General features: G+C 41.3%; 1 protein-coding gene across 1 annotated transcript; it reads right to left on the bottom strand.

Moving 5' to 3' along the window:
• Positions 1–1,473: 1,473 nt before the first annotated feature.
• Positions 1,474–18,174, bottom strand: LOC131230656 (NPL4-like protein 2). The gene is made up of 2 exons (XM_058226552.1): positions 17,049–18,174; positions 1,474–2,114 (listed from the first exon to the last, which is right to left on the bottom strand). Exons 1-2 carry the CDS (start codon positions 18,057–18,059, stop codon positions 1,860–1,862), a joined length of 1,266 nt encoding a protein of 421 aa, XP_058082535.1. The 5' UTR covers positions 18,060–18,174; the 3' UTR covers positions 1,474–1,859.
• Positions 18,175–18,829: the final 655 nt, after the last annotated feature.

The following is an 18,829-nucleotide window of genomic DNA, read 5'->3' as shown; positions in this document are numbered from 1 at the left end:
TAACCTCCCAGTCGTCTGTGAGGCACCATGCACGTGTCAAAGGGCACATGTGCCCACAATCCAATATATCCACAAACCAACTCCAAACTATGGTCCCAGACAAGTACTTGATGTTGGATATGGGCCTATGTGGCCCACTCATCAAAAGAAAATAAGGATTGGATACGCTAAGGATTGGACCTTTTTTTTTTACACACACTCACACCAACACACACCGCATGAGTACCTGAACCCATGACCTCAGTGTTGAAACGCACACGGTCTACCACCAAGCCATGAGTAGAGGCCACCCAACAAGGATAAGACATTTTAACAACTCTTCCTGATTGCCTCTGTTTGAGAATAACTATAAATTATTAGATTGTCCATTAGGCTCACTCGAAAATGATCTAAACCTTTGATAGTATCGATGGCCATCCTTTAAATCAAACAGTGGAGTGTGTACTGACAGTGTTGTGTACTAACAAGCCAACCCAAAAAAGAAGGGGGGTGATTAGCTCCTTACGCTCCCATAGTAGTGAGGTGGATCAACTAGAGCTGTGCAAGAGCTAAACCGAGTCGAGCTTGGGACAGCTCAGCCTGGCCTCAAACCTACAAGCTAAGTTTGAGTTTAGGTTCTAGTGTGTGTGTGTGTAATATTTATATTAAGTGAATCTGATCAATCGATTTGAACCAAGTCAAGTTCCGAGCTGAGTCTTTTTCAAGTCGAGTTGAGCGAGTTAACCAAGCTAACTCGGTTCGTGTACAGCTCTACAGGATCACTGGACAAGGACATTCCATCTTTGATTCTGTGAAATTGTGTAGATATCATCAGATTCTATAGGCCCACCCATACAGGCCTTTCACCTAATCCCAATTGGTTTTGGGTTTAGGTCTTTAAAAACTTAAACCAGACCAAAAGGACAAGAAACCCAATTGAACTAGGACATGCACCCAAACCGAACCTGGCCCATTGATCACCCTAACAACACTGTAGGTCCACCTTCAGACCCTTTACCAAGGTGTGTTCCCTGTGGATCCTTACTCTTGCTCGGGTGGTAGACTCTCAGGAGTTTCAACACCCGGTCAAGGGTTGAGTATCCATAGGTGGTGAAATCCCACTCGACAACCTCAGGAATCATTTTCATTTTGTTAAAAATGAGTTGTGTTCTGTAAAAAGTAATTCAAAGCTTTAGGTGCAGATATTGCAGCATGGTCCATCCAATGACAGTCCCACAGGATGAACGGCTTAGATTACAGATATGCAGGCACCACCTACATCAATGTTGGGTTAGTGACTTTCTTCAGATCCAGCATCACATGATACATTGCAAGACTAACTTAACAATGCACAAATTCAAACAGTCCAAACACAACCCACCACCTACATCAATGTTGGGTTAGTGACTTTCTTCAGATCCAGCATCACATGATACATTGCAAGACTAACTTAACAATGCACAAATTCAAACAGTCCAAACCCAACCCACAACATTCAGAAAGGAATGATAAATTATCCATATGAACCCATATGACAGCAGCGTGAAACTAGGGGAAGGGCATTTGCAAGATTCTACAATGGCTGAGGAACCCAAATCATAGAATCCATTCAATGTTTTTAATCCCTCACACCATACTGCATTTTTGTATAAACACTACACATTTTTAAATAAACCCAATATTCTAATATCCAAACGGACTCCTACGGGAATCACTCGCCACCAAATGTTGCCAATCCAATGTCATGTATGGTGGCAAAAGGCGATGAAGATCTCGACTCATGATGACCGATCATGTCGGTCATGTCCTGAGTTCTTCAATTTTGACCCACACGAGAAATCGCATTGGTTCTCCAAAAAGGGGGCATGAAGGCTATGATCTCAGGATGCACTGGCCAGGGATTCAATCAAGAGCTGATAACCTTCTGGGACAGGGCTTTGCGTTTGCACACACTCTGCCAACGCGGGCACATCTGCATTGACATCTAAAAACCTTGCGAGCAAAAGTAGCAGGTGAAAATCAGATATGCGCTTTACAAACGGGAGGTGCTTTGTCCGGTCCAGGTGGTTTTTCAGCGCCCTCATCGAAACTGAAGTCATCCTGTTCTCAATAGGGAAAGTTGATGAAAGTGGGCCCTGCATCATCACCAGAGTGTTCATGTAAGCAGCAGCATGGGTTTGGTTAATTGACAGAACTGAACAAGACATGGAAGAACAGCATTACAATGTTCAGCTTTTTTTATTTTTAGAAGGAAAAAAAAAAGTGTGCAAGTAGAAGGAAATTTAAGAAACTGGAATTGTTGAAACACCATGCCATTAACAATTTAAACGTGAAAAAAGCACAATGGCTAGAGAGACAATTATCGGATCTTTATCCCAATGTTCTAGCTGATGAGGAATTATAAATTTGAGAATTATAAGGTCCTGATGTGTTAGTCCATACAAGCAGGGCCCGTGGTTCAGTGATTTGAAAACTGCTGATCCAACAGGTCCCACCACAGATAGAGAATGGCCCAAAAATCTCCTAGGTTGGAAGATCCTAACTCTACAATCACCTGCCTACAAATAGACAGTAAAAGAAAAAGTATAGCAACAACCCAGAAGAAAAGGACAAATTGGCTGGCGACCAACAATATCTGGAAGATATTTGGGGCATCCCCAAACCATGGAGGGGCCCATCATATCAATGTCTGGATCACCAACGCCCTTGCACAGGCCAGATGCATCAGGAACCTATTCATGTCCTGATGCATCTAGAGTTATGGACCCAATAATTCCTCCTAGTACTTTCTATGACATACTAACAGATTGTCGAAACTGAAATGGCAGAATCTAACATGATATGGTCAACATACAGCTCAAATAAAAGAATCCATAGATATTTCCGTCAACAAATTCCATGCAAGGCATTAACCCGACAAACGATTACGGGTTTCATTAATACAATCAAATAAGATACCAACCAGAATTATCAACATAAATTCGTGAGAATGAGAAATTTAACAAAAGAAGAAAAGAAGGTAAAGGCGTGGTCTCAAGCATCAACCAAAACCATGCAGGCATAATACTAAAAAGATAAAATAAACGCCACCCTCGAACTAACAACTCAGTACTATGGATTTTATTCTCTATCTAATGACTCTTTTTTTCTTTTTGAATAGTTCTGTCTAATGACAATTCCTACAGGAAAATCAGCAAATGACCATAAGCAAGGACCAAGTAGAAGTTCTGACAGAAGATTAGGAAAGTGGGTAACTTAAACAAAAGAAAATTGGTAGTTCAGCATATTCATACAATAGAACAGAATTACAGATTGCATATGGAGACAACTCTTTCCAGACGCTTGGCAGACACTAGACACTAAAACCTACTACCAGCAATGTCATTATGGTCAGTTGTTTTCTCTGAAATAAGTTTTGAGATGGACTAGGAGAACAAATACAAAAACACTAAGGGTGTGGACGGCTGAGGCAGGATTAGAGAAAGCCTAAAGCCAAGCTCGAGCCATGGTCCGATCCACTAGTGCAAGGCCAGGGCCCAAGTTCAAGACCAGCCAAGTTTTCTAGGTCCTAATCTCACCTGATATGCAACTTCTATATGTACATTAATGAAATGAAATAATTCACATAAAACTACATTACTATTATCATGGACTGGACCTGACCCAGCCCAACCAGATCCAACGGATAAACCATGACTGAAGCATACCCAACTACTAATCAGGCCTGAACTTTTTTTTGTAGTTCACATGGGTCCACCTAGTGTTGGAGTCTAGGCCCTAACCCGACCATGATGGGCCAAGACCGAATACTTGATGCACTGGCCTGACCTGTTGACACCCTTACATAATACAAGAGGGGAATGGGGATTGTGAGGAGCTTGAACCTGGCTACGAACAATTATAACCAAAGCAAAATAGCTGAAAGACTCATCAAAGTTGCATCTGTGAATGCTAATGGCCCATGAAATTGGTAGAGTCCCTATGGCCATGAAAAATCTGGCTAGCTTGATCTCATAGATCTCTTAAGGGTGTTTGGCGCATGGTATTAGATGGGATTAGGTGGGATGGAATTGCATTTGGTCCTGTGCCAATTCCACTCAATGTTTGAGAATAATGGAAAAGCTTGGAATTAGATTAGATGGAATTGCATTTGGTCCCGTGCCAATTCCACTCAATGTTTGAGAAGAATGGAAAAGCTTGGAATTAGATTAGATGGAATTGCATTTGGTCCCGTGCCAATTCCACTCAATGTTAGCAAGTTGTGTAGGTCCCACCATGATGTGTGGGCTATATCCACACCGTCCACCCATTTTTAGAGATCATTTTGGAGCATGGGCCAAAAAATCAGGTAGATCTAAAGCTCAAGTGGACCCCCACCACAGAAAGCAGCGGGGATTGAATACCTACTGTTGAAAACTTCTTTGGGGCCACATAAGTTTTGGATCTGCCTCATTTTTAGGCCCATGCCATAAAATGAGGTTACAAAACAGATGAACGGTTTGGATATAACACGTGTTATTTTCAATAGTTTCAAATGATGGTGGGTATATCTATTCAATGTATAGCAAACCAAAGAGTGAATCCCACGGTATTACAAACATAGCATGGAATTAGGCTTATCCCATGGTAACAGGGGACAATCCCTTTCATATGTAATAATTACATTTTTTGAATCCCGTCCCACCTAATCCTTCCCAATACCATGCGCCAAACACCCCCTAAGCTAAGTGGGATTTATTATACTTGCTATGTGGTAGTCATTTCACTTGGATGCTATTCTCAAAATCACAGGATCACGGGATAATTAGCTCTAATTGATTCTCAAAATCACAGGATCACGGGCTAATTAGTTCTAATTGATTCTCAAAATCACAAAATCGTTGGGCTCCTACTATCAATTGTCCATATACATTGTACCGGTCTGTAATATATACACCACTGATTTAGATTATTGAATACAGAAATATATAGAAAGTGGTTGTTTGACATGGTATCAAAGCAAAAGGTCAAGTGTTCGAATCCCGGAAGTAGCAAATATGCCACTGCAATATATTCTCCCATGGGAAGCCGTTTATGGTGAGTTGAGTATCCCTCTACCAAGGTGTGAGTTGAGTGTTCCTCCACCCTTGCCTAGTATGTTCCTGTGCGGAATTCCACCCCGCACATGCAGGGGAGTGTTAGAGTGTTAAAGTACCTTGATATACATTGATACGCCATCCTCTGAAGGCTCGCTTTTAGAGAAAGTGGTTGTTTGACGAAGGGGAAAAAAAAAATTCAAGGCCATTCCCATTCCATTTATGAATTTTGTATGCATCATGGAGGAAAAGTTCCCATGCGTGGTTCCCATGGTGCAAGGAGCTAAAACTACCCTTGAGGTGTTATTGGCCTTACAACTCCCCATGATGGTGAATAACGGTGAAGCAGCTTATCTCGCAACAATAATGGAGATAGAGGATGATGAAGGCACTAAGGGGTGGTACCCAAGGAGATCAAGAATATCCTCATAGAATATAAGGACATCATGCCACTTGGACTACTAAAGAAGCTACCACTGAGGAGAGAGGTGGATCGTAAGATTGAGTTGGACCCTGGGGTTATGCCATCAACAAAAGCCCTCACTAGATGGCCTAACCCGAGTTGGAGAACTTAGGAACTGGTAGGAGTTACTAGACCCAGGCTACATCCAACACTCCAAAGCCCCTTATGGTGCACTAGTCCTTTTTTGTATAAAGCATGATGTATCCATACGGCTATGCATCGACTACAAAGTGCTCAACAAGCTGATGATAACAAGTACCATATCTAGTTGATCACCGTCCTATTTGACCATCCACAAGGAGCACACTACTCCAAATTGGACCTTTGAAAGGGATGCTATCACGCAGATATCGCCGAGTGAGATGAATTGAAGAAGATGTGTGAAATGAGGTACGTGTCCTATTTGTTCCTCGTCATGCCATTTAGCCTCATCAAAGCTCCTACAACATTTTGTACATTGAAGACCATGCCATTCCATCCCTATCTTTATCAGTTCATGGTAGTCTATTTAGATGACATGGTGGCCTATAATCACTCCATGGAGGACCACATTGAGCACTTGAAGACTGTGTTTTAGGCGCTAAAAGAAAATGAGCTGTGTGAAGAGGGAGAAATGTTCATTTGCCCAAACAGAGATTCTCTTCTTAGGTCGCGGGACAAGTAGTGCATGCCGTGGATGGACAAGGCAAAGGTGAAGCCATACAAGAATGGGATCTTTCCACAAAGGTGATAGAATTGGAATCATTCCTCGGCTTGAACTACTACGAAGATGACATGCGTGACAAGGTACAAGTTGCATGAGTTTCTAATCATGCCCTTCGGTCTCACCAATGCCCCAACAACATTTTGTACATGGATGAACAAGGTATTCCATCCTTATCTTGATTAGTTAATGGTAATGTACCTGGATGACATGGTGGTCTATAGTCACTCCATGGAGGACCACATGAAGCACTTGAAGACAGCGTTTTAGGTCCTATAGGAGAATGAGCTGTGCGTGAAGAGGAAGAAATGCTCGTCCACCTAAACAAATATTGTCTTCTTCAGTCATGATATAGGTGGTGGGCCTGGTGGCACACTGTAGATGGATGAGACAATGCTGAACACCCACACAAGAGTGGGATCCTCCCAAGAAGGTGACAGAGTTGTGATCATTTCTCCGCTTGGTGAACTATTATCGATGGTTCATCAAGTCCACTCAAGTAGGAAGGTAACCCTTACAAACTTGTTGGATAAGAGTATAAAGGTGGACGAGGCAAAGGCGAAGGCCATACAAGAAATGGATGAGGCAAAGGTGAAGGCCATACAAGAGTGGGTTCCTTCCACAAAGGTGACGGAGAGTTGTGATCATTCCTTGACTTGATGAACTATTGACAGTTCATCAAGTCCTACTCAGGGAGGGAGGCAACCATTACAAAAATGTTTGAGGAACACAGGTTGGGGCTGGACAGATGAGTGCCAACAGGCATTCAAAGACGAAGGCAGTAATAGAGCAGTCAGTGTTGAGTTTACCAGACCACCGCAAGCCCTATGAGGTACACACGGATACTTCCAACTTTGCCAGAGGGGTTCTTGTGCAGGAAGGGCACCCCTTGCTAGTTTTGTTAGGCCTTGTATACTTGGTTTTCCCATCTGCAACATTTTGTTACAAGAGCAAGCTCCTGATTGGTAGTTCATTGCTTTTTTCCTCATCAACCATGTGTCTAATCGACACTTCGAAAGGGGGGGAAAAAGTTGTCTAATCCTCCAATAACTATGATGGGTTGTTGTGGTTTCCATAATAGAAGAAACACATCCCACCTAAAGCAACCCAGGATCTACAACAGATAGATCATGATGAGTCCAGGCTGACAAGCTGGCTGATTGAAGATCAGATCCATCCAAGGTTCCTGATCAAGCAACTGGACCAAACAATTGTCCAGATTACAAATATGGACCGTTTTTTAGGGTTTAAACTGATGTAATGAAAGAACGTGGTCATGATGCGCATTTTGGACTATATCAACGGTCATTTAATTTGTTAAACCAGTTTTCCTTTAGTATTTAGTCGCTTTTTTCGTGGACCACCTTTCACGTATCAAGATTGTCACAAATTTACCCTGCTTGAAAGCCTATGTAGTTAACTTTCAACAATCCTAAAATCATGCAATTCCAATGCAGTTTTGAGTGAGTTATAACAATTTACAGAAAGCCTTCTATTAGTGCTAAAATTCAGGGATATTTTAGTTATTTTAATATTTTAGTAAAATAGATGGTCTAGATTAGAAAAAATGAGTGGTTTGGACTATATTAAGGCTTCTTTTGCTTTGAAAAAAGTATGTATGCTGCACCGAGTCCTTTATGAAGGTAAACCATGGTTATTTGAATCATCATTATCTTCATCATCATTATCCAAGCCTTATCCCAACTAATTGGGGTCAGCTACATGAATCATGTTACACCATTCCACTCTTTCAAGGGCCATGGGCATTTTAATAGAAGTTTTTCCCCTTCTCAAGTTTAAAGCATGTGTTGCATCCCCTCAGCCTCAGGCATGTGTTGCCTCCATCGAGCATGTGTTGCTCTTTCCACAGCATTAGGAACCTCTTCTTCAGTACTTTTAGACATCGCTTCCTCATGTCCTTTCGCAGCTTCTTGTCTGTCTTCTTCTAAAGGCCTCAAGGATGACCAGATCTCCTCAGGCATCGGGTTAATAGTGATTTTTCTTCTATTTTTCACAAATTTACAGGGAGCTCTTTTCTCACCAGAAATTGCTTTTCGATGCCATACCCACGACCTTCCAATTATCAAGTGACCATGGTCCATGGAGAAACACTAAACCATGCGTTTGCCAAGGACCTTTCTTAAAGGGAATAGGTAAAAAAACATATCATCAATTATTGGTATTCTCGCTAAGCAAAATCTTTAAAGGAATAGGTTAAAAGAAATTAAATTGGCATTATTCTTGCTCAACAGTGACAAATCTCCAAGTCTAGGCGGCTTTCCCCTAGTCTTTTTTCAACATTTTTGGAACTAAATTAAAGAGGCTTTTTATTTATTTATTTTGGAGGATTAATTAAAGAGGATTTAATTTCCTTCATCTCTGAATTCCACTCTCTTAGGTATGTTTGGCATGCGCTATGAGAGCCTCCTTTATAACCCTCATTCCTAAAATTGAAGAGGTCTCTGATCTCAGGAATTTCCATGCCACTTGCCTTCTGGGTGCCCCTTACAAAATTTTGGCTAAACTCCTAGCCTCCAAGCGACGTCCTGTTTTATCCTCTATTATATTTGATGCCCAAGGAGCTTTTCTCCCTAATAGGCAAATCCTAGATTGTGCTCTGTTAGATCATGAATGCATCGATTTCCATTACATGTCTAGTGAGGAGGGTATAGTATGCAAACTGGACATCAAAAAGGCCTTCAACCATGTGGATTAGAATTACCTTCAATATATGTTAGATAGATTTGGTTTTGGCCAGAAATGGAGTAGATGGATCAAAGTTTGCCTTTCATTTGCCGCTCTCTATTTTGATTAATGGCTCCCCTAAAGGCTTCTTTTCGCTAACAAGAGGCCTTAGGCAGAGGGATCCCCTCTCCCCCCTTTTTCTTTGTCATATTGGCTGATGGCCTTAACCGTATGCTATACGAAGGGGTCTTGGGTAGCTATTTCAAAGGCTTCAACGTGGCCAACTCCACCCCTCAATTTTCCACATTCAATTCGCAAACAATACGTTGTTATTATGTGAAGCCTCTAAGTTTGCTATTAAGAGTTTTGAGGATGATCATTAAATGTTTTGAAGCCATTTCTAAGCTCAAGATAAAAGTTTGTAAGATTGAAATGCAAGGCATTAACATTTTTATGATTCTCTTTCTTCCCGTACAACTATCTTTGCTGGTCTAAATACTTAGGCCTTCCCCTTTGCATTAGGCAAGCCTGCCAAACACCTTTGGGATGTTGTTATTGAAAGACTGGAAAGGAAGCTTGTCCCCTGGAAGAGACGATACCTCTCCCTGGGGGGTCGCCTTACTCTTATCAAGATAGAGAAGATTCATTGCCCTAAAATCATTATTCTCAAGATAGAGAAGATTCATTACCTTAAATCCATTATCCACAAGATAGAGAAGATTTGAAGAGACTTTCTTTGGAATGGTAGTTCCCCTCACCACAAATTTCATCTCCTTAGTTGGTCCAAGGTGTGTGAACCTTATATTGCGGGAGAGGCTGGAATTAGAGTCTTTTCAGACATCAATTCCGACTTGCTAGGGAAATGGTTGTGGCACTTTGGATCAGAGGGAAGTAGGTGGAGGGAAGCTATAACAACTAAATACGGTATTGAGAAATGTAGTTGGTTTACTAAACTCTCTACCCTCTATAGGGTTTCCAGCATCTCGAGAGCCATTTCTAGTGTTAAGGAGTCCTTCCTTGAGGGGGTTTCTTTCAACTTGGGAAATGGCAGAAGGATCGAGTTCTAGTTGGACAATTGGATCTTAGATAGGCCCCTTGCTACTACCTTTACCAATTTGGCCAACCTCTCCTCTTCTGTGGATGATCTTTTCTCTCCTGTTGGAACAAGAGTTTGCATGAGAAATCTCCTTGACTCAGAATATAAAGCCTTACTTGTTCTCCTCCACCTCCTGCAATGGATTCAGCTCTCCTGAGACAAATGACAGTTTCTCCTAGTCGCTTTCCCCCTATAGGACATTCTCCACCAAGACCTTCTACAACCCTCTTAGTGCCTCATCCTCAAATTACATTTAGTCCTTCCCTTCCTTGTTCTCGAGTTATAAAGATCCACCAGAGGTCGTATTGGCTGCTTGCTAAAGGGAGAACACTAACCATAGACAACTTGCAGAGGCATGGGATGATCCTTCCTAATGTTTGCCCCTTTGCCACAAGGACACGAAAACCATCTCTCACCCATTCCTCCACCGCCTTTATGCTACGGTCATTTGGTCTAACATCTCTATGGAATTTTTTCTTCAATGGGCGATGCCAAGGTGCATATAAGCTTTCTCCATGCTTGGCACTGCACTGACCTAAACAAAGACACAAGCTTGCAGTAGAGATTGTCTGGGTTGGCTTCTCTTTAAGTTATCTGGTGCGAGAGGAATCTAAGTTGCTTTCAGAATGTCTCTAACTCAATAACTCTGCCCCTCTATTGCTTTTCATATAGGGATTTGCAAGAATGGTCCAGCAATCTTCCTCTCAAAGACAGATCTATCATTTCTAAAATCTCGGGGGTTGAGCTAACTCAGTTCGTGAAGGCTTCACAGCCTCTGTCATGAGTTGTATAGCTGTTTTTTTTTTTTTTTTTTTCAACCTTTGTCCATGCCTTGTTATGGGCCAGTCTTTATTTGTCTCTTGTTTTGCTTTAATATAATTTTTATTCTTCAAAAAGATACCATCAATTGGGAGTTCCTCATACTTAGGAAAATGTCCCAATTGCAACAATTTCGTAAGAAGAAAGGAAGGAAAGGGTTTCATCATATGCCCTGTTCATGCCCAACCGATCAGATTGTTCATGTTTTAAATACTTCACTAAATGGTTTTAGCAAGCACCCAACCTAGCACGATATTAGTCTTTTCTATCATCTCTCAAAGAATATATGCATATCACTTTGGTTCTTTCCCTCGTTTTAGGACTAGACAAAGTACCTTCTTCCAGTAGGCATAAACGAGGGTTCCAAAATAGGTGGAGCTGGGGTAGGTCCGGAGGTAAAGGATAAAAGATTTAGACTGACTGAAAGGTTGGTCTGCCGGATAGATATAGGAAATGAGTTTGGACAACTAGGGCTTAAACTAGGAGTGGGATATGGGCTGCTCTAAATGGGACTAGATATTTGTTTAGTGGGTGTTTGGACACATTGAATACCTTGGAAATGAATTTGCTTTCCAAGGTATCCTATTGTTTCTCAGTTTGCAAAGATAAAGTAATTCTGGAATTCATTTTCCTTCCAAAGGTGTTACTCAAATGTTATGGAGATTGATGTCTTGCAAAAAAGGTGTTCAATCTCCATTTCGAAGGGCACAAAAAGGAAGCTACCGTGCAATCTCATTTTGGTTTCCTTTTCCAAGGTTTTCCATGAAAAATCGCACTACAAAACAAAAAACAGAACTACTGTTGGAATCCACAGTTTTCTATTTCCAAAGGAATCCTTGTCCGTTTTCCATGGCAATGTTTTAGTTTTCATCCATCCAAACACCACCATAAAAGGATAGATTGTGGGGAAAGTTGGGACAGGTTTTAGATGTTTCTTGGGGCTGAAATAGGGCTGTGAATAGGCAGCTTATGGGACCTGTTTTAGGACTGATTTTTGCAAATATGGACAGATTTTGGGGTCCTATATATTGGCTGCCGTGGGGTGGATAATGATTTCGGATTTAGGGTACTAAATACAGCTAAGTTTGCTGGAATTTGTGTTTGAAGGACTGTGGATGGATTTATGGGTTGTTTTTTAGTGTGTATGATCAGGTTGGGAATTGTAGAGGACTAGTAAGAACTGTTTTTGGGATGAAAATTAAGATGTGGAAATGGTTAAGTTAGGGCACTTAGGGGAAGAATCAAGGTATCCCAAATCGGTTACGTATCGGTGGGACCCGTTACGCGATACGGGGTCGAAACGGCCGTTACGGAATTTTGTGACCGTAACGGCCGTTACGGACCCGTAACGGCTGTGACAGGCCCTAAAAAAAAAAAAAACAAAAAACCCCAAAAAAAAAAACTTACCTTTTTTTCCTTTCTTTTCTTCTTCTTCTTCTCTTTCTTCTTCTCGAGCAGCTGCGGCTGCGGCTGCGGCTGCTTCTTCCTGTTCTTCTTCTTCTTCTTCCTCTCTCTCTCTCACTCTCTCTCTCTCTCAATCTCTTCTTTCCCCCTGTCCCTCTTTTTTTCTTCTCTTCTTTCCCTCTTTTTTTCTTTTCGTTTCCCTCTCCCCATTTTTTTTTTTTTTATTTCTGCTGACAGCTGTAGGTACGTGTCACGCAAAAACGAGCGCTAACACTCCTCGAGCTCCGAGTTGTACGAACGGTTCAAAGGAGATCAAAGTTATATGGGCTCCATAGTGATGTATTTATTACATCTACACCGTTCGTCTATTTTCGGAGATCATTTTAGAGCACCACCCAAAAAATGAATTATATCCAGAGATCATCTGGACCACACCAAAAATAGCAACAGAGATAATGATTTTCACGGTTATTCGTAAGGCGCACGGTAACGTTTATTTTCCATCCAATTTGATCAGACCCAGGTGGGCCCCACTATGATGTATATTTTTTATCCATATCGTCCATCCATTTTGCCACATCATTTTAGGTCAGGATTCAAAAAATTAGTAATATCCAAATCTTAGGTGGACCACACCATAGGAAAAAGTGGTCATAGAATGCTCACCATTAAAATTTTCTTAAAGTCCACTGTAATGTTTATTTTCAATCTAACCTATTAATTGGGTCACATTGACGTGGATGAAGGGAAAACATACATGTCAGCTTGATCTAAAACTTTTTTAGCCCCCAATAAATTTTTAACGGTGAACATTTAATTATTGTTGTTTTTTATGGTGCAATCCACCTGAGCTTTGGATGTGCCTCATTTTTGGGCTCATGCCCTAACATTATTTGGCAAAATGAATGGACGTTGTGGATATAACACATTCATCACGGGTGGGGCCTAAAAAACTTTGACACGTATGCTACACTTTACATCTGAGTCCCTCCTAATTCAAGCCTTAAAAAATTGTACACGAGACATATATTAACTTAAAATTTGACAATTAAATTATGGACTGCAATTGTTAACTCACAATGCCAAAATCAAATTATTTGAATAGTTTTAATTGTTAATTTGTGAGCTTTTATTTTTTAAAATAGGGCCTTTTGATTTTTTATTTATTTATTTTTTTTTTATGATTCACTATCCAATAAATGTCCATCAATTTATAAGTGGAATAATCACAATAAATGACATGAATTTGAGGCTGATTTGGAGAATAGATTGGTCGTCCAAGTCAGCCTCAAATTGGTAACGCCATCTACTTGAATTTAATTTCATTTTTTTTTTAAAGAACTATTGGGAGAAATGATATCAAGTTGTTAAATATATAAATTACATATTTAAAAAAATTAAATATATGAATTTTGTAGTCAAATTCAAGTTACCCGGTTAAAAAATTAATCAGACAGGCCAATACAACTTCTCACCAAAGAGTGGACCATTACACCACCATAAACATGTTCCAATTTATAAATGAATGCATATTTGGAATGCTTAGAATATTCCGGATTTAATCAATATTTTTTCATATTTTTTTGGCAAAAAAAAAAAAATTTGCGCCGTTACGGGCCGTTACGCCTCCGTATCGCCGTTACGCCCCCGTATCCATATCGGTTTCGGAGGGCACCGTTACGCCAACCGATACCGATACGGGACACCTTGGGAAGAATGGGGTTAAGGTTTGGGACTCCGTGGTTGGGCTGACTGGGAAAATTTTGGGATTAGGGTTGGAATAGGTTCATGGTTTGGGGGAAAGGGGGATTTAGGATGGCACAACCAAGGGAATTGGGTTAATGGGTGTCCATTAAGTTTTTGGGTGATGGTAGAGCACTGATTAGATTTAGGATTAAAATTGGGTTTCTAATTTGGGGAAATTTTGGGTAAGTAGGGAATGTAGGTTAGATAATTTCGGGAGTTTCACAATTAGGGAGGTATGGTTAAGAGAATATTGGGATTATGCAAGAACGGAGTTTTTAGGGTCTAGTGAATTTGGAGATTTTAGCACAATTGTGACCTTGGATTCGGAAATCTCGGGAAATTGAGGAAATTGGGGTTTGGGGGACGGGGGATTTTAGGGGTTTTGCTAAATTCAGGTTTTGGGCATAGGAAATTGGGGGATTTTGTAAATCTCTAGTTAGGGAATTGGGGTATTTTGGGGTTCCTAATTGGGGAAATTGGAGAGAACAAAAATGGAAAAAGGTTGTGGTGTGCGAAGAACTTCTAGGATTTTGCGATCGTGCGCAAAGTTTTTGTAAAAATCTGAAAAAGCATCCTAAGAAGCATTGAAGTTGCTTCTTGTAGTAAGTTTATCAGAAAACTTATCTGCAAATTGAATTACACGGGTTATAGGTTGAATAGTATTTTGCTTGATTTGGAAACCTAGGAATTGAATCAAAGGCTGAAAGAGTTTAATTTTTCTTTGGGATAATACAAGCCCATTAGAATTTATGACTTGTTCGAAAACAGATAAGTGTTTCCAATGCTGCTCAATATTATTGGAGAAAATGAGAATGTCATCTATGTAATTGATGATGAATCTTTTGAAAGGGTGGAAAATGTCATTCATAATTCGTTGGAATTCTGATGGAGCATTTTTCAAGCCGAAAGGCATTACATTCCATTTATAATGGCCGAATGGAACTGTGAATGCGGTTTTGTATCGATCTTCGGGTTTTATTTGGATTTGCCAAAAACCTGATTTAAGATCAAACTTGCTAAAACCATTGGCATTATGTAGGCAGGTTATAAGATCATGTTTATTGGGAATAGAATATTGAATATCCTGAAGGACTTTATTTAGGGGTTTATAATTGACTACAAGGCATGGAGCTCCTCGTTCGAGTTAGGTTGCATTCTCAACATAGAAAGTGGCACAACTCCATGGATAATTTGTAGGTTGAATTAATTTCTTTTTGAGGAGATCTTTGATTTCTTGATCACATAATTTGAGGAGCCTAGAATCCATCTGAAATGGTCTAGCTTTGGTTGGGATATCTCTTTCATTAAAGTCTTAATAGAAGGGAGAGAGACTGGGTGCACTTTCCTGTGACAAAAGGCAGAGGGAAGGTTTGAACAATATTTTGAGAGACTATTTTGATAGTCTTCTATCTTTCGCTTAAGGAGAGGCTGTTTGAAAAGATTTAAGAGGATTTTGAATAGTTTAAATTTTTTGAGTAAGCCGTTAAGCATGACACAGAAAGTGCCTAAGGTATTTGTTTTTTTTTTTTTTTTTTTTTTTTTTTTTTATCATAGTGGGTTCAGTCTTTACCTTTGGGATTGGTTCATGAACCCTGGGAATTTTCCAACTGTCGAGATCAACATTGTCCCATGAAATAGGTTCGGGGGTGATGGGTTGATTTGCCATATTTGTAAGGAGGGTTGTTAGACTTTGCATCTCGTTGGCAAGGGCAAAGTTGGGAGCTATGGTTTTCATGAGTTTATAATAGACACAATAGATTACCGCAATATTCTCGGCTCCAGGAAGCATATTAAACCCTTGGGTTATAATTCCTAATCAGAGAATTTGTGTCACATGTCTGTCTGTAAGAGAGGCAGAATAAATCAACAGAGTGAATTGTTACACCATAAACATGTTCAAGAGAGTGGACTGTTACACCATCAACAGAGTGGAATTTTACAAAAGTTTTACGGCCAATCCAATCCTGTTAGTTTCATTAAATCAACAGACAGGCTAAGGCAACATTCTTACCAAAGAGTGGACTGTTACACCATAAACATGTTCAAAACCAAAAAAGAATAAATATTGGCAATCCTCTAATCAAATGAGATTTTTCCCATATTTTTGGATTTTTCCAGCAAATAGAGAAAATAATAACCAACCGTTACAAGGGGGTGGTAACGACTATTAACCATAAGGGAAGCAATGGACACCCTTACACCCACCGTTACCATTACAAGACAACTTACCCTTGATAGAGTGGAATGATGGAATCGGATTCATGTAGCCGACCAGAATTAATTGAGATAAGGCTTAGATGATGGTGATGGTGATGATGACGACGACGAAGATTATTATTATGATGACGATGATGATGATGATTTTTAGGCATTTTAAAGATTTCCTATTAAGTCATGAGCTGGACATCTGAGAGAAATTAGTCACTATTTGCTTCCTAATTTAACTAGGAAAGTCAAGTACAAGTTCACATTAGGAACCTTAAGTGATAAGTTTAGTTGGTGTGGCTTAACATTAAAGTATGGATTTCTTCATCACGAGGAGAGTTCATCAGCAGTCCATTGAAAGAGAAATTCAGTTGTTTAAAGAGGCCTTACATTAGGTTAGCTTGATGGTCCGGATTGTGTAGGAAATTATAAGAACTCCAAATCTGAGTATATCTCAATTGTATGCTAATAAATGTGAATATTCATCATCATATGAATGGCATCAGGAATGCAAAAAGGATTTGATGTTTTATTTTAAAGGAAGTTTTTCTAGACATGGAGATGCGATTTCTCAAGACCATTGGGTTTGAATGCTCATTAGAGTTAGCATCACATCAAGTAATAAGGCGGGCCACATGAGTCACCTTCTTCTATCCATCCATTTTTCAAATTCACGTGTGGCCCACATGATGACCAGACAGGCCTTATTTTTTTAGCCAGCATGTTCATGGTGGGCCCCACCTGATGGGCAGCCAGGATCTTGCATATGCACCACACACATACAAATACAAGTGCAACATATCAATCCGCATAAGATAAGGAAGAATCAATCTGAATTTTACCAAACAACAGATATGGGAAATTCAGTCTCACCTGATGATCCAAGATCTTCACAACCACCAAGAAGAAATCATTGTCCACTTCCCTCGTGTCCTTCCCCCCAACAACCACATCCTTCTTCATTCGTGACAGCTTCGGATCCAAGCCCTCCTCGCCCACCTCTGTCTCGAACCACCCTTCCTTGAACAACCTGACGCACATGTCGCTCATCTGGAACGCCTCGAAGTGCACATCAGCCCCACCATCCTCATTCACCTCCAGCTTCACCACCGCAGTGACCCACTCCTGGACCCCACTCTGAGCGTGCATCTCCGCTGCCTGCAGCACCTCCGCACCCGACATCGTATAATCCCCCTTGTCCTGCCCGACTGCCTGGCTAAATATGAACCCGACCCGCCGCATCCCGAGCCCGAGTGCGACGGCCTCGACAAGCGCCTCCTCATCTGGGTCACGCAGCAGCAACGCCTGCTCCTCCGTCCCCTGCTGTGGGGGCTCATAGATGAAATCCACCTCAACCCGCCCGCCGTCGGCAATGCGGCCGTACATGAACCCTGCCCGCTTGACGGCGAAGGCGAGGGAGTCGTTGACGTAGTGCTGGAAGGCGTGGGCCGCATCACGGTCGAACGAGACCGAATCGCAGTGCGGAGACTCCTGGCGGGTGACGCGCATCTGACGGGCAATGAGATCATCGATCGTCATCTTGTTGCGGCCGAAGGAATTGGCAGGGGAGAAGGCGGCGGGTGCCGGGACGGAGCGGTCGATGTCAGGCGGGTAGGAGAGGTAGACGATTGAGCCGTTGGAGAGGTTGAGGGAGGAGAGGGGGGTGGTGGGACCTACCGAGGAGTCGAGGGAGAGGGTTTGGAGGTCGGAGGGGATTTTTGCAATTAGAAGGTTCTGGTTCAGGGAGAGAGTCTGGCACGTGACGGGCACGTGCAGCTGGGACTCGATGAGGGATTTCAGGTCGGAGATGGTGGTAGAGGACGGAGGGTTAGGGAGACGGACGCGCTCCAGTCCATCGCGACTGCGGATTCGGATCATCGCCATTGCTGAAAAACAGAGACGGTTTGGAATTTTTGAGTTTCGATGCGCTGGGACGGATTGAAGATTTAAAGTGCGGATTTGATTTCGAAAAGAATTTATAGGGAGGCGAAGAAGGAATAAAGAGAAGCACTCATGGAGTAGGATACAAGAAATTGCTAATGGAGCGAAGAAACATACCGTACGTTGGCCATATCCTTTTACAGTATACACACGTTTCCAATTTTGAAAGTTGGGACCTATGATCCAGTAATCCGGACCATTGATTATTTTCCCCACCATGTATAGCTTACTTATTAAAAAGAAAAAAAAATTTAAATGTAAATTTTATTCTTTTTATTTTGACCGTTAATAAGAAAAGTTTTGGATTAAAAAAAAAACTCTGTGTCATTTATACGGATTTCTTAACTTGGGAGATGATAAACGGCCGGATTACCGTCTACGGGCCTCACTTTTGAAAGTTTGTACGTGCGTGATTGACGTACAAAAGATGCGAGGCACGTATCCACTGCGGAGTTAGATTTTGGTACCTTCTCGGATAGGATCCGATGGACGCGGATTTGTTTCCTGCGCTGTAAACCTAGGTTGGGCCCACAGTGATGTTTGTGAGAAATCCACCCCGTCCATCCGTTTTTTGAGCTCATTTTAGGATATTATGGTAAAATTTAGCCGTATCCAATACTCAAATGTACTGCACCAAAGGAAAAGTGGGTAGATAAATTCCTACCGTTGAAACCTCCATGGCTCAACAGTGATGTTTATATGCCATCCATACC

The sequence above is a fragment of the Magnolia sinica genome, chromosome 17 (genome assembly GCF_029962835.1).
Source record: "Magnolia sinica isolate HGM2019 chromosome 17, MsV1, whole genome shotgun sequence".
NCBI lineage: Eukaryota > Viridiplantae > Streptophyta > Magnoliopsida > Magnoliales > Magnoliaceae > Magnolia > Magnolia sinica.
Note: the sequence above shows the minus strand (reverse complement) of the source record. Positions and strands in the feature narration are given on the sequence as shown.

What these genes read in the sequence shown, in the direction of transcription:
- LOC131230656 (XM_058226552.1), bottom strand. Translation starts at nt 18,059, where the DNA reads ATGGCGATGATCCGAATCCGCAGTCGCGATGGACTGGAGCGCGTCCGT. An exon ending in TGAAGATCTTGGATCATCAG is followed by an intron (nt 2,115 to 17,048) that starts GTGAGACTGAAT and finishes GTGATGATGCAG; the next exon opens with GGCCCACTTTCATCAACTTT.